At 40.4% G+C, this 16,024-nt stretch overlaps 1 protein-coding gene across 2 annotated transcripts in view; it reads left to right on the top strand.

Moving 5' to 3' along the window:
* Nucleotides 1-14,929, top strand: part of KBTBD3 (kelch repeat and BTB domain containing 3) — a 35,817-nt gene extending 20,888 nt beyond the window's left edge. The window contains exons 1-3 of one of the 2 annotated variants that reach the window (XM_060604590.3): nucleotides 221-351; nucleotides 5,485-5,729; nucleotides 10,147-14,929. In XM_060604590.3, coding sequence (XP_060460573.1) covers nucleotides 5,509-5,729; nucleotides 10,147-11,749 — 1,824 coding nt within the window. In that variant the 5' untranslated portion in view covers nucleotides 221-351; nucleotides 5,485-5,508 and the 3' untranslated portion in view covers nucleotides 11,750-14,929. Of the gene's footprint in view, nucleotides 1-220; nucleotides 352-5,484; nucleotides 5,730-10,146 lie in introns of those variants that run through there. The other variant, XM_060604589.3, reaches the window with a different exon arrangement.
* The last annotated feature ends 1,095 nt before the right edge of the window (nucleotides 14,930-16,024 follow it).

Raw genomic sequence — 16,024 nt, forward strand, 5'->3', positions numbered from 1 at the left:
CCACATCCATCAGAATGTCTTCCTTCATCCTCTCCCCTCTGCTTTGTCCTCCTCCTCCCTGAGAGCAAGTCTGAGATTGTCCTTCCTGCCTCCTTGATACTCTTCCCATGTCAGTTTTGACGCTTATCACATTTGTTACTTCTTTCTTTCCAACTGGCCTGGAGGCCTGCAAGAGCAGGGATCCTGTGGCCCATTTATCTTCATATGCCCAATGCCCACATGGGTTTGAAGCCCCGAGGGTATTCAATAAAACTGCACAGAGGAGGCAAGATCCGAGTGGAGGCACTGCAGCAGTTCAAGTGAGAACAGTGAGGGATTCATCCTGAAGAACGGCAGCAGGGTGGAGAAAAGGTGGTGGTTTTAAAATAGATACGGTTAGTGGAGGAGGATTTCTGAGTGTCTGGCTTGGGCAGTAGAGAAGCTCTTCATCTCAATGGAAACATATAACGAACAGAGCTTGGGTGGCGGGGGATGGGGGGTGGTGGAATCAGCATATTACTTAAACTTTGGTAGTTTCCAGTGGTAATCATGGCCACATTAAAGAATTGGAAAACAGAGGTATTTTTTAATGCCCCTAAAAATATATTTTAAAGTTAATTGTATGTATAGATACACACGCACATGTACGTAATCACATGCAGAATGAAAGTGTTGTGTTCAGTATCTACCCACCTCCTTCCCTCCATCTCCCCCTCACTAGACGGCTGGAAGGTCAGGGTAGCAATCTCTGCTTTACATTATCCCATGTGGATCACACAGCCTTGTCAACACCTATCATCCTAAACTTTGAAAGAACTTTTACAACCCAAGAAGAATCTAAGATTATAGCAGATGAATGTGTATTTCAATCTTCAGCATCTAACTTCCTCTGTCAGAGAGATTTAAATACATACCTTTAAATGGAGGAGAATTGAGAGCAGTTCCAGGGGGTGTCTAGGCGATGTGGACTGCATCTCCCAACCAATTCTGTGGTTCTCTGAGGCAGGACGAGCAGAGACCCTGCATTGCTGTTACAGATCACTGACGCACCAGCCCACTGCTAGACGTGAGAAACAGACCAGGAGATACCCCTTGGCCTCACTGTGTGGCTGAGAAGATACTTTGACCCTTTGCACACCATTAAGTCACGTCTGTCTCTCTTATATAGACCATGCCTGCTTCTCTGCCCCGTGTACTCTTTTATGTAGTGGACGCACTCCTTGGCCTCTCCCTCCGGTGTCACGGAGGCAGTAGGAGAGGCTGGCTCAAGTCTCAAGCAGGGTTATGTCTTCTGTCCACTGATCTGGCACTTCAGAGAAACTCTTACAGTGACAGCACTTGTGTTCAACTCTTCTCTTCAGCTTAGCAATTACTAGAAAGCTGCCTCTCTCACTCTTCTCCCCACCACACGAGGAATGTAAACCTCCTGATTAATGTCAATTAAGGGATTTCCTTGGCTGTTGTGTTAAATTTTTGGTAGAAAGTAAGTACCAAATTCCACTTATCTAGCATATACTAAATGCTCAAGTATGTATTATCTTTACTCTTCTCAACAGTACAACGACTGACAGGTACAGTTTGTCCCTATTTTACAGAAGGAAAAAATGAGAATCAAAGACCAGAGGTTCCTGGCCTCAGATATTTCACAAGTCAAGTGCTGAAGCAGCACGGAGCTCATCTCGCCAATTCTGAAGCCTGTTCATCCTACTGCTCACGTTATATCGCAGCCCTGGGAAAATGGATGACTTTATAGTTCTTAGAAAAGGACGAAAAAATATCCATAATGTTAATAACAGAGTTTTACAAGTGGCTTAAGAGGCATGCCTTGCGAGGTGAAGAATTACTCCTGGGGTGGCAGCCCTACACAGTTCTCTGTGCACCCCACTCTAACTTGGGTTATATGTTCTTTTCCATCTAAGGTCAGATATTGTTAACATTGTTAAGATTTGTAGTGTTGTGATGATTAATTACTATATCAACTTAACGGGGCCAGAGGGTGCCCAGACATTTGGTCAGATATTATCATGGGTGTTTCTGTTGAGTGAGCTTCCAGGTGAAGTTAACACTTGGACAGACAGACTGGGAGAAGCAGGTTGTCCTTCCTCATGAGGGTGGGCCTCACCCAGTCAGTAGAAGACCTGGATAGGACAAATTGCTGAGTAAGACGAACCTTACCCGACTGCTGAGTTGAGACAACCATTGCTGCCTTTGGACTCAAACTGAAAAAGTCAGCTGTCCCCAGCTCTCCAGGCTGCCCAGCTTTCAGACTGGAGCTTACACCACCAGCTGCCCTGGGTCTCCAGCATGCCACCCACAGATCCTGGGACCTCTATAATTTTGCGAGCCAAGTCCTTATTTTTTATAGACACACAAGTACCAGCATGTGTGTGCACGTGTGTCTACACAAAACCAACAGGCTTGTAACCTGTGGGTTCACTGGCTCTGTTTCTCTAGAGACCTCTGACCAACACAACTGTTTTCTGCCTGCCTTTTCTTCAGAACTGACCCCAAACCTCTAATTATCTCTCTCCCTTCCTGACACCCACACTTAGTATGTCTCCCTACTTACAACTACTTTAGAACACTGCTCACTGAATTACTGCAGGTAACTTACTTCTCCAATAATACTGCCAATTCCATCCTATTGCTCCCCCACTTGTACGCGCACATGCGCTCTCATGCATGTGCACACACTGTTCTTCCTTCATATACTACGGAAGCCATCCAACTGAACTTCCGTGATAAGGAAAACATTGTGCATTTCTGCTGTAGAACAGAACAGCCACAAGTGTTGGTGGAGTTCTCGAGGGAAACCAGGTGGAGACACAGACGGACAGATCTGCTATAAGAAGTTGGTTTCCATGATCACTGAGTGGGAGAAATCCCAAGATCTGCGGCCTGCAAGCTAGAGGCGCAGGAGAGTCGACAGCACCGTTACCATCCATGACTCAGTTCAGAGCAGAAGCCTGAAGCTCCAACTCCTTGACATCCAGGCAGACAGACAGAATTCCTTCTTGGCCTTTTGTTCTATTCTGGGATGGACTGGATGAGTCCCATTCACATTACGGGGGGGGGCAGGGCAGCCTGCTTTACTTACTCTCCCAATTCAAATGTTAATCTTCTCCAGAAACACCCCCACGGACACACCCACAAACACTACTTAGCCACATATCTGGACACCCCATGGCCCAGATGTGTTGACACGTAAAAGTAACCATCACTACATATGGCTACTGATTACTTAAAATAATGGCTACAGCAACTACATTTTTAATTTAATTTTAGGTAATTTACGTTTAAATAGTGATACATGGCTCATGGTTACTATATTGGACAAGAGAGCAGTAGATGGCTCAGTCCTAGAGCTTTAATTGATGTTGTAGGACCACTGGGTATATAGCTCCCACCCGGGCCTGAAACGCTTTCTCTGGGAGAACCCAGCCACCGTGACACTGCCATGCTATGAGGGAGTATAGGCTGGCCACATGGACAGAGTGCACATAGACAGACACTGTCTGTTCTAGCCATCCCATTTGAAGCATCCAGAATGGGAAGGAAGGAAGCATGTTGGACCTGTAGCCCAGTCAGGCCTTCAGATGACCTCAGCCAGAGCTCCCATCTGACTCTAAGTATATGAAAGTCCCAGAGCAAGAAGCTCCAGCGAAACCCACAGAACCATGAGATACAATAAACCGTTGTCTTAAGCCACTAAGTTTAGGATGATTTGCAAAGCACTAGATAACTGGGATAAAAACGTACTAAGGGAATCAATGTTCCCTATTTCTTTGGCTCCCTAGTTTTCAGGCTTCTTTTCCTTTCACTCAGGGATCATTTCTAGTTTGCTGCTAGACAAGTTTCTCTGAACGGGTAGAGTACCTGTTTCCCACTTACTTGCTTTTTGGTGGGTGAACATGTTTGCATAGAATTGAATCTGCAGTTTGGCAAAGTCACAGTTGTCTGGCCTTCAACTGTCTTAGATTTCTGATCGCATGTTTAAAAGGCCTTTTTTAGTGAAGTTATACTGTTTTCTGTCCTGCTTCCAAATAGGCCAACTTGGTTAAAAAAAAGAGAGAGAGAGAGAGAGAGAGAACTAAATAAAATGACAAATGATGAAGGAGAAATAACAACCAACACCGTGGAAATACAATCATAAGAAAATATTCTAAAAAACAGTAAGCCAACAAATTAGACAATGTAGAAGAAATGGGTAAATACCTAGAAACATAGAAACTACCAAAACTGAAACAGGAGGAAATAGAAAATTTGAAAGACCAATAACCAGCAAGGAAATTGAGTCCAAAATCACAAACCTCTCAACAAACATAAGTCCAGGACCAGATGGCTTCACAGGTGAATTCCACCAAACATTTAAAGAGGAGTTAATATTCTTAAACTTTGCCAAAAAATATAATGGAAGGAAAACTTCCAAATTCATTTTTTTAGGCCAGCATCACCCTGATACCAAAACCAGATAAAGATTCCACTAAAAAAGGGAACTACAGTCAATATCCCTGATGAACATGGATGCAAAAATTCTAAGTAAAATACTAGCAACTGGAATCCAACAATACATTGAAACAAATCATTCACCACAATCAAGTGGGATTTATTCCTGGACTGCTCGGTGGTTCAATATTCACAAAGCAATCAACATGACCCACCACATTAATAAAAGAAAACATTAGAACCATCGGATCATTTTAGTAGAAGGAGAAAAAGCATTTGATGAAGTTCAACATCCATTCTTGATAAAAACCCCTCAACAAAATAGGGTTAGAGGGAACATACCTCAACATAAAACCCATCTATGAAAACCTCACAGCTGACTGACATCATCCTCAATGGGGAAAAACTAAGAGCTTTTCCTCTGAGGTCAGGAACAGGACAAGGTTGTTCCCTCTCACCGCTTTGATTCAACATAGTGCTGGAAGTCCTAGTCATAGCAATCAGACAACAAAAAGAAAAGGTATCCAAACAGGCCAACACGTATCAATGCTTGCCTTTTTGTTCCTTTCTAAAGGCCCTAACTAGTTAACACAGTGTAACACTGATCTTTTTCAATTATTTCTGTCTTGAAAGTTGAACCCCAGAAGGCTATGCTTCAAGATCGATACTTTAACATCAGCTATGCTACCAGAAGAAAAGGGATGGGAGGGCAGAGGGATGTGTTGGGTATATACCCATGTGATGGCTACTATAAAATAATACCTCTTATGTGTAACAAAACTAGTCATGTGGGGAGATCCTATATGAGCTATATATATAAATTATAAATGGTGCTATTTGACACAATTATATGGCTTGAACTTTATCCCTCAATTTAATATAGTCTTTCATTTTGTAGTGAGCTCAATATTTATAAAAGTTCAAAAGAAATTCATGAAAACAAATGTTTAAATCAGGTTTATTATGATCTTAGAATTTTTGTGTAATTGACATTAAACAAATTTTGGATCTGAAATTTCATCAGGACTCTACTACATCAGTGATTGTTTTTCTTTCCAGTTCTAAGAACAATTGGAATTGGCTATGGATAATTCATATCATCTCAACCAACGAAACTCATGTAATGGACTTCCATCTGAGAAGAAAAACAACTTCCTTGTGTCTGAAGATCATGGACAGAAAATCTTAAGTGTACTACAGAATTTTAGAGAACAAAATGTCTTTTATGATTTCAAAATAATCATGAAAGATGAAACAATCCCATGTCATCGTTGTGTCTTAGCAGCATGCAGTGACTTTTTCAGGTACTGTACCTTGTCTATGACTCAGATTTTGTGTTATTACACTTATTTGTCATAACTGCTGAATTTCTCCCTACAGGAGCATGCAGTGGTAATTTTTAATTCTTAAAAAAAAAAAGCTAATTATAACCTAGATTAACTAATGATTTTTGAATATAAAAATTTAAGACTACCTTTTTTAAAAACTCATGTCTTCCCAGATCAGCATTTCCCAATGTTGTATTGGACACTGGTTCTTTGAAATGTTCTGGGGAAAAAAAAAAAAAAAAAAGAAACTTGTTTTGATCCAGAGTCTATTTTATTGGGGGGGAATTCTTGCACTGTGCCATTTAGAAAAAGAGGAAAGGATGGAAAAAATATGGAAGTATAGTTCAAAGAAAACAAAGAGGCTGAGAGGAAAATGGATTTTAGTCATGTACTGTATCCAAGGATTATTCCAGGGAGAGGGGGGCTCATACAGATATTTCAAAGTTTCTCCTCTCTTTGTTTGAGAAAGGGGAAAAGTACCTCCAGAAGCATCTCTGGAGAATACCCAACTTTTCTGATTCTAGGCAACCTTCTGAATAGAATTTGGTTCTGAACAGAATGTCCTAGTCATGAGCCTGTACGATTCCACTGTGGTGACAGTGGTTGTGGAGTCTGCAAGGTTAAGTGTTGGATGCATGACCTTGCTACGGTGGCAGCTGTTTCACGGTCATACCATCCCGCGAGGCCTCTTGGTCACACACAGACCTCTCTTGGTGACATCCTGGCCTCCAGCCCTCCAGTCATACTGCCATAAACTTCATCCCAGTTGTGGTATTTGCATTATATTCGGTTTTGGAAGTAATTTGTATTCAAAGTAAGCAGGCCTTAAATCTCTAGTAAATAAAATTGGTAAAAACATAGTAAGATTTAAGATGTAAATACACTAATCCTTACTTTAACTCCTGTTTTACTGCCAGCATCTGATTAGACCTCACCCCTACTGCTCTGGAGCAAATCCTCTAAAAGTGTACTGATACTCCCCTGCCCCTGGGGGGTCCCCTGCCAGAGGTGGGAGCAGTGGCCCAGGGCCGCACCTGGCTCACTGGGGAAGCGCCTCTGGCCTAACTGGAGTCTGCTTCTGACCCTGTAACCTCAGCTGTTCTCCCAGTCCAACTGGAGCCCTCGATGTCCCTATGTTCTGCCACACCCTGGTGCCACCAGTGTCCCAGCTCTCTTGTATTCCACGGGTCTTCTTCCTGGTAGCTCCATTCTGCTCCCTCCCCATCCTGCCACCTCGTCATGAGAAGTGATGGTATATAGGGATTGAGTACTTGGCCTCTTAATACACATGCCCTCAATCTAAATCCTGGCTCTGCCACTTACCAGACATGACCTTAGGCAAGTGACTTAATCTCTTCAGGCTTCAGGTTCCTGATTTGTAAAAATTAAGACCATAAAAACAGAATCTAATTCACAGAGTCATGATGAGACTTAAATAATGTATATGTAATGATTAGGACCGTGCCCACTATATTCAACCTATTATTATTATTATTATTATTATTATTATTATTACTGTTTCCAAACCTAGCAAAAATGGAAAAACTCTGGTAAACACACAAGTTGATTTCCCTAGTGTTTTCTTGTTAACAAAATAAGTTTATGTAAGCATTTCAATTGGAAGTCCTCTACTCTTCATGGAGAAATAATTTTTTTTAATGTTTATTTATTTTTGAGAGACAGAATGCGAGTGGGTTAGGGGCAGAGAGAGAGGGAGACACAGAATGAAGCAGGCTCCAGGCTCTGAGCTGTCAGCACAGAGCCCTACGCGGGGCTTGAACCCACGAACCGTGAGATCATGACCTGAGCCAAAGTCGGACACTCAACCGACTAAGCCACCCAGGTGCCCCAGAAATTATTTATTAATTAAATGTATCTGCACCTAATTTTTGGCCACAATATTTTCAGGTACTCCTAGCTTTTATGGATCTACTTTAAATTTAAAAAAAAAAAACTGCTGTGAAAACAGAACAATATATTTTAAAATTTTTCTCCCTGCTTTGAAGTAGCACAAATGGCAGTTTTATAATGACCTAGATTAGATATATTATATATAGTATTATATTTATTATATATAGCATTTTACTAAAGGAATACTAATTTAAAGGAATACTAAATTTACTGTGAGTTTACTAAAGTTCATATAAAACTATTCGCAAATTTAGACTGAAATTCTATAATTTACATCCTTATATGATAAGGCCACTAATTCATAATATTTGTGTTATGATCAAATTTACTGGATATTGGGAGGAAAAATATGAAATAGCAGGAAAGTGAATAATGCATGATAAATGCACTTTATAATGATTTTGGAAAATTAAAGTTTTTGAATGAGATGTAAAGTCATGGAGAGAAGACTGAAAAAGAATCACACATACTGTACAGCCACTTTATGATTATGGTAAATTCAAGATCGATGTTAACTGGAAACTTTCAAGCTGATGAAGTATGGAAAGATGATCTTACATATGTCTTCTCAAAGAAAATACACAGGATCTGATAGGAAATATTTTCTAAAAATGATAATAATAGCTAATACTTTGCATTGATTAACTCATTCCTCCTCAACTCGGCAAAGTAGATATATGTGTACCCATTTTCAGATGAAGAATTTGCAGCACAGTTAAGAAGTGCCCCCCCCCAACCGAGGTCACACAGCTAATTAGTGACATAGGCCAGATACCCACTCAGGCAGCCAGATTCTAGAGGCCAGGCTCTCACTATTACCCTAACCTGATTATCCGTGTCCTCATAAGTCAATGTAATTATCATCACAGTTTAACATTTCTGACTTGATCTACGTTATTGAAATAGTGTATAATGTGTATAGTTTTTGTAACCGTATTTTTTTGTGTATTAGAACAGTCCAGTGGGAAGGTGTTTTGTTGTCCTTCCTTTTCCTAAGGGGTGTTCCATATTTGGAAGTCTCCTCAGATTTTTCATTTGGATAATACTAGTGCTTCTTAAACAGCTTTCATTACCCTCTAGAGTGGACTCTAAAAACTAATTTGGTTTAGGGGCACCTGGGGGGCTCAGTCAGTTAAGTGTCTGGCTCTTGGTTTTGGCTCAGGTCATGATCGCACAGCTCACGAGTTCAAGCCCCGCATCGGGCTTTGCGCTGACAGCGCGGAGCCTGCTTGTGCTTTCTTTCTCTCTCAAAATAAATAAACATTAAAAAAAAGCCAAAAAACTAAATTGTATTCCCCCCAGAGTACTTGAGCACCGAGGAGCACTGCTCACGGAGGTGTCCTGGACAATTCGGTGCAGACACAAACCAGTATTATACCAGAACCCAAACCAGTCAATCTCCACTCCTACTGAATGTCCAACTAGTGGAAGTCCTTGCTTCTCTGTCGTAGCTCTTTCTCTTGAATCTCGACCTCCACTCACTGTGCTACCAACAACCGCCATAGCGAGTCTGTGTAAAAGTGAATGATTCTGGATATGATGTTAACTAACATAGGAATGGGTGGCCAGATTGGTCTTACCAAAACCAATAGTAAAATACATACGTCGTAGTCTCCTGCCCAACCATTTCCACATAATTTATATTTTAGCCTAAACCGAGTCCCTAAAGTTCCCACTTCCTCAGAGTCTATCACCTCTGCCAGGTGGGGAAGAATTACAACTCAGAAGAGCTCTTGGGCTGGTCTGATTATTCAAATCTGAGGACCCCCCCTCCATCTCTCAGTGGTTATTTCTTCACAAACTTACTTTGAGCCTTTTGGTTTGGCATTTAGCTTTATGACATCACATTCCCTTTTCTCCCTAAAGTGCTGTATAAAACGTGTCTCTTTAGACATGTTTGGTGGATTTTCCACACAGGCAGACTCGTTAGAGACATATGATACCTCACTGTATCCCATCTTCCACGTGTGTCACTGCTGCCAAACTGAAAATTCATTTGAAAGATACTTTTAAATCCTAAACCCAGGAGCACTATCTATTTTAAATATCTGTACTTATCACCTGCAGAGCTGATACTAATTAACTCATAAAAAGAGAAATTCAGCCATCAGAGAGACCTTACCCTAATTTTATGAATGATATTTAATAGCATTGAAATTGGCTTACAAAATATGAATCTTTTTATATATAGCCTTCTTTGGAGTAAATGCTGTACCGCAGCTATAACGTACGTATTCTGCAATGTGGTAGCTACGTGGTCCGTGGGTTTTAAAGATAAATGATATGGTATGTAACTGTTCTAGATATTCAAATAATGTATTAAGATGGTTTAAAAATATATTGCATAACTATAAACCTGAGATTTGTGAAACATTCTATCAACCTGAGGGTAAAGGACACGTCTTTAAGGTAACCTTGAAAAGTACCGCGGAATCAAATGCTCCTGTTTTCCTTTTCTCCTGTGTTCTCTTTCTTTCTGCAGGGCCATGTTTGAAGTGAACATGAAAGAGCGAGACGGCGGGAGCGTCACCATCACTAATCTGTCCTCCAAAGCAGTAAAAGCGTTTCTTGACTATGCCTACACTGGGAAAACCAAGATAACGGATGATAACGTGGAAATGTTCTTCCAGTTGTCATCATTTCTTCAAGTTTCCTTCCTAGCCAAAGCTTGCAGTGACTTCTTAATAAAGAGTATTAACCTTGTCAATTGTTTACAGTTATTATCGTTGTCAGACAGCTACGGCTCTCCCCGCTTGTTTGACCACGCGCTGTACTTTGTACAGCACCACTTTTCCTTACTGTTTAAATCCAGTGATTTCCTAGAGATGAACTTTGGAGTACTGCAGAAATGTCTGGAATCCGATGAACTGAATGTCCCTGAAGAAGAGACTGTACTGAAAGTGGTCCTTAGCTGGACCAAACACAACTTAGAATCAAGGCAAAAGCATCTGCCTTATTTGATTAAAAAAGTTAGATTACATCAGTTATCCGAGGAGACCCTTCAAAACTGTCTGCTCAACGAAGAGTGTTTACTCAAAAGCACAAACTGTTTCGACATCATCATGGATGCTGTTAAGTGTGTGCAAGGTTCTGGTGGACTCTTCCCTGACGCTCGACCATCCACAACTGAAAAATACATATTTGTTCACAAAACTGAGGAAAACGGTGGAGACCAATATACCTTTTGCTACAATATAAACAGTGACTCGTGGAAAGTGCTGCCACAGTCACACCTGATTGACTTGCCGGGGTCTAGTCTGTCTAGTTACGGAGAGAAGATATTCCTGACGGGCGGCTGCAAAGGGCCGTGCTGTAGAACGGTTCGGCTTCATATCGCAGAGTCCTATCATGATGCGACTGACCAAACCTGGTGCTACTGTCCAGTGAAGAACGATTTCTTCCTGGTATCAGCTATGAAGACACCAAGAACCATGCATACATCAGTTCTGGCTCTCAACAGATTATTTGTCATAGGTGGAAAGACGAAAGGGTCTCAGGACATTAAAAGCCTCTTAGATGTCGAGTCTTACGACCCTCTTTCTAAGGAATGGATGTCTGTCAGCCCGTTACCCAGGGGCATATACTACCCTGAAGCGAGCACCTGCCAAAATGTCATTTATGTTCTTGGGTCAGAGGTAGAGATTACAGATGCCTTTAACCCGTCACTTGATTGCTTTTTCAAATACAACGTGACCACCGATCAGTGGTCTGAACTCGTAGCAGAGTTTGGGCAGTTTTTTCATGCGACACTAATCAAAGCTGTCCCAGTAAACTGCACACTGTACATATGTGACCTTTCCACCTATAAGGTTTACAGTTTTTGTCCAGATACTTGTGTCTGGAAGGGTGAAGGCTCTTTTGAATGCGCAGGCTTTAATGCAGGCGCAGTTGGAGTTGAAGACAAAATTTATATCTTGGGTGGCGATTACGCACCAGATGAGATCACAGATGAAGTACAAGTCTACCATAGTGGCAGATCTGAGTGGGAGGAAGTCTCACCCATGCCACGAGCCTTAACGGAATTTTACTGCCAGGTGATTCAGTTTAATAAATACAGAGACCCATGGTTTTCTAATCATTTCTGAAAGGCGTATGTGCTTAGACATCCTAAAACTATCCCAGTTCTAGAAGCCTACCATAAATCTGTTAAGCTTAATAGCTGGTAAAAAGGTCTTTACCTCTTAGTGAAATAAAATGTACCTTCTGCTAGAGAATTACTATGAATGTATAGCATATATGACTTAGCGATTGCTGGAAACTTAAATACAAGATACATTTACCAAAAATTATATCGAATATAATTTAATCCTGGAGAATCCAGAATACTTAGTATTTTCATATGTAAATAAGACTCATAGGCATCGATGTCTTGATTTTGAGAGTAATTTATCCGTGAAAGACTAGTAAAAACAAATCAGTGTTCACAGATTTGTACTATTTAGAGGGGAAAAAATCTCTGTAGGTAGTGAAAGTGAATTATTTGCACACTATATTATATGAAGTGAAAATTAAGTTAGAAAGAGGTGAGAAGCCTACCTTGTTACTACAGGTGTAAGAGTTACTGAATTCCCATCCTTTCTGATCACTGCTTAGCTTCTTTTAAGCCCCTCTTCCTTTTTTCATCATCATTTTTTTTGGTCAGAAATTTTTCTAAAATGCAGTGTATTTCCCAGCCTTCTAAACTTGCGCTAAACATGGCTTGACATTTTTTACGATTCAACTCTTCATTAGGAGCATAATGTACCATGTTATAATGCCATAATGCCATTGGCAATTACTGGAATGCTTTTAAAATTGCTGGTTCTGGTAGTCCTCTGTGCTGGTTGGTTTCGATTTCTGGTGGCAGCATATCTTACTTATTTTCTGGCTGAAGCTCAGTAAATGAACATTCTTGATTTAATGATTACTTGTAAGTTACACCCGCTCTCAGTCTATCTTTACACGTAACCCACTGGGTGAAGTTTTGGGATTCTGGGATGGTAGTCCTAACAAACATTTTCTGTATCCTTGCCACATTCCAGCATAATTGAGGACGTAGCAAATCTGATCCCTAGATAAGTGTATCATTTTGTTGCATTTCTTAAATTTGTAAATATCCAAATTTGATCTGTAGTAAGAAATTTCTGTGCTTCAGTTAGTACCGTATCAGTTTTCCTTGGTGATATATCCCAACTATAAAGCACCGTGTGGGTTTACTATTTTCATAAGATATTCATAGTGGATTATTTTCTAAATTTAAAAAACTCACTAGGTTTTTGTATTGATCGCATTCGCAACCCGTATCCGTTAAGATGTTTAATCACCTTTAACCCCAGTAAAGAAAGAGTAGCAATCATCCTTGCTCTCAGGTGTGACAAGTTTGCGTTGCAAAAGGAGTATGTTTCTTTCCTAAGTTTAAAAGATGTAACCATATTAGGTTTTAAAAGTGGAAATATACCTAAATGAAGGTCCTTTTATTATGCCATATAAATTTATTGTATAAGCTTCAAATGTTTTTTTCAGAATAGAACAGGATATTAGACTACATTACCCTGCAATTCCAAAATCAGAGACTATCCCTAATCAGATTGACAGTTGCCTGAGAAGCATTCTGTCAAATTGGTGGTCTTCCTTCCTACCTAAGTTGGCTCTGCCGTGTGTGTGTGTGTGTGTGTGTGTGTGTGTGTGTGTGTGTGTGTAAGAAAAACAGAAAATTCAATGACCAGTTTTGTGTGGTCTATTTGTGGCTTTGGAAACCAATTATTTAAGAAAGACCATACCACAGTGGATGACCTATACGTGGATTGACTGAACTGCTGATTTAAGCATATATAAATAATCAAAGTATGTTTAAAATAAATAATTGTTTTCATTATTGACTCTAGGAAATGTTCATCCTTTCCAGAAAGGAAAAACTAAAGGGAAATAGAATCCCTTGCTGATCTTGTTTCATTATTCCGTCATCCTGATGTCCACCAATCTTCTCATTGGCCATTGATGTATGGTAATGTTTCTAGAAATATCCTTGTTGTCAGGCCTAGCTCCCTCTGCATTTAATATACTCCCTAACACACAAGGCTTTCTGCCTTTTTTCTACAATTGCTGCAGTTTACTTGCTAATCATTTTCTTCTTATTGCCATCCCTTTACACCAGGGAAAAGTACTCTGTCTAGTCACAAAACCCCAGACTCTTCCTTTATTTCCTGTTCTTGATCCTTGGTGCTGTCGCGGTCTGTGCTGGGCTTGGCTCCACTAGTCACTGATCTTGTTCACTCTAATTTTGCATCTTCTGTAGAGACAGCGCTTTCATTTGATCTATCTGCCGTACTGAGAAATGGTTCTCTGTGTTCCAAATCCTCAAGGAACCCAACCACAGGCACGGCACACCCGGTCAATGACCGGCCTGGTCACACCTTCTGACCCTGCCAATCCCTGGCTTCACTGTCCGAGAACCATGTCTGTCATTCTGGCCTCACCCTCCGTTCCGGACCTCTGACAGGCAAGTCTCAGTGATCTCTCAAGTTCATTCTCAGTACCCCCAGAAAGAGCTGTTTTTCCTGTCTGTAAGCTTAGGTGAGAGGAAATAACATCCCTTTATCTATGGCCTCTTCCCTGAGTCCCTTTATTTTCTTTAAAGTCTGCTGTCCTTTCATTATCATCCTTCAGCCAGTGTTGCGTTGTAAGAGACAAAGTAATTGTGCTCATTATCCAAATTGCTTTCATTCTTGTGGAAAAATTCTGTTAAACATTTCTAAATCCTTTATCATTTGGTTTGCTCCACTACACTTGGATTATGCATGCAAAAAAAAAAAAAATCTAATATTGTAACCTCTTCTACAACTGAAGGTAGTTATATGGATTATATATAAAAAAATTAAATTCAGCATTTATATGAGATCAATTCAAAGTCAATGGACACTTGTGATCTGCAAACTTGATTTAAAATGTGGACCACCTTTTGTTCACCTGTTGCCTGTGAGACTGTGAAGTATGAAGAATACTTGCATAATCACAAGTAACTCCATTCCCGTAACAGCTCTGGTTCTGGGTGGGAAAGAGGACTCTATCACAGCTGTATTCACTACATGCTACCCTTGAGGGCTAGAAACTTATTTGAGAGTGACCACATCCTGCAACACGATTCTGTTTTTCCCAGATACCAAGAGCGGTTGAGGATGTGTGGAGTGTACCTAACTCAAGGTGTATGGTCAAAAAATCCAAGTATGGAGAAAAGCATCTATTTACAGTGTGAGATTTGGAAGCAATAAATGCAATGATTAAATATACTGCTGAACATGTAGTGTTACTTTTAAGTCCTCATTTTCAGTGTGATCGAATCCAGTATTTGGAAACTCTTTTATATTTAGAATTGAAACTAAGACCGTCTTCCAGTGGGCAGCTCTGGAGGGCACTGAAGAAACAAAAAGTGTCGAATTTACAGGGAAGCAGGTTTCCATCCAACGTAAGAAACAACTTTACTCCACAAAGCCATATTTACACGAAGACTAGTGGAACATGGCATGTGGCACAAGGTCAGCCCAATTAACTCCTATACAGGAGTGCACAACCAAAGATTTCTACGCTCTATTTACACATTTTGGCTCAACAGCTTTCTGACCTAGGACCCATGACTTCCTCCTCCAATTTATTTAGCATCTGGGCATTCTAAGTAACTTGATTCCACTGGTCCTGCGTACTCAGTTTCTACAGGACTTGAGTTTTAAACTCCATCATTTCAGGAGCATTCTTGTTGGAGGGAATTTGCTCTTTGTTCCTTTTTTTTAATTACTCAGGAAAAAGTCTGTAAACGGTGCTGACATTTACAGTGCACTGGTAATAGGGATTTTTCCTTCCGCCTACCGATGGTGCCCATTTGTTTCACAGAGAATAGAAACTGAAAGATCAGTACCTAAAATTTTCTCCTGAATTTGTGATTTTGCTGCACATGTTGCTATATAGTTAAATGTACTGATTCTAGTTAAAGATTATATGATTTAAAAAGTATCTTTATATCTTAAAAACCTACATGTGTTTGTAAGTCAGTTCTATTTGATGGCACTATGATGCTTCATCAGATTTAATATCTGAGTAGGGAATATGCTCACGGGATGATACTCTTACACACTTAGCAAAAGATAACTCTTCTAACTCCTAGACTCCTATTCAAACTTGAAAGTCACCTTGGAATCTGATACACCTTCTGGCCTGGTAGAGAAGCCCCCCTAAATTCCAAAGCACCCTGACGATTTTCTTTTCCAATTTCTAGTTCAGTTCTTTCAGGAAGAAAGAGCTCAATGCCTTCATGTTTGAAAAGTTCTGTTAGAAAGTTCTCTTTGATATTCACAATGCTGTTGCCTCCCCGTACTAACTTCCAGCCCTTG

Source organism: Panthera onca, chromosome D1 (assembly GCF_046562875.1).
Source record: "Panthera onca isolate mPanOnc1 chromosome D1, mPanOnc1 haplotype 2, whole genome shotgun sequence".
Lineage (NCBI taxonomy): Eukaryota > Metazoa > Chordata > Mammalia > Carnivora > Felidae > Panthera > Panthera onca.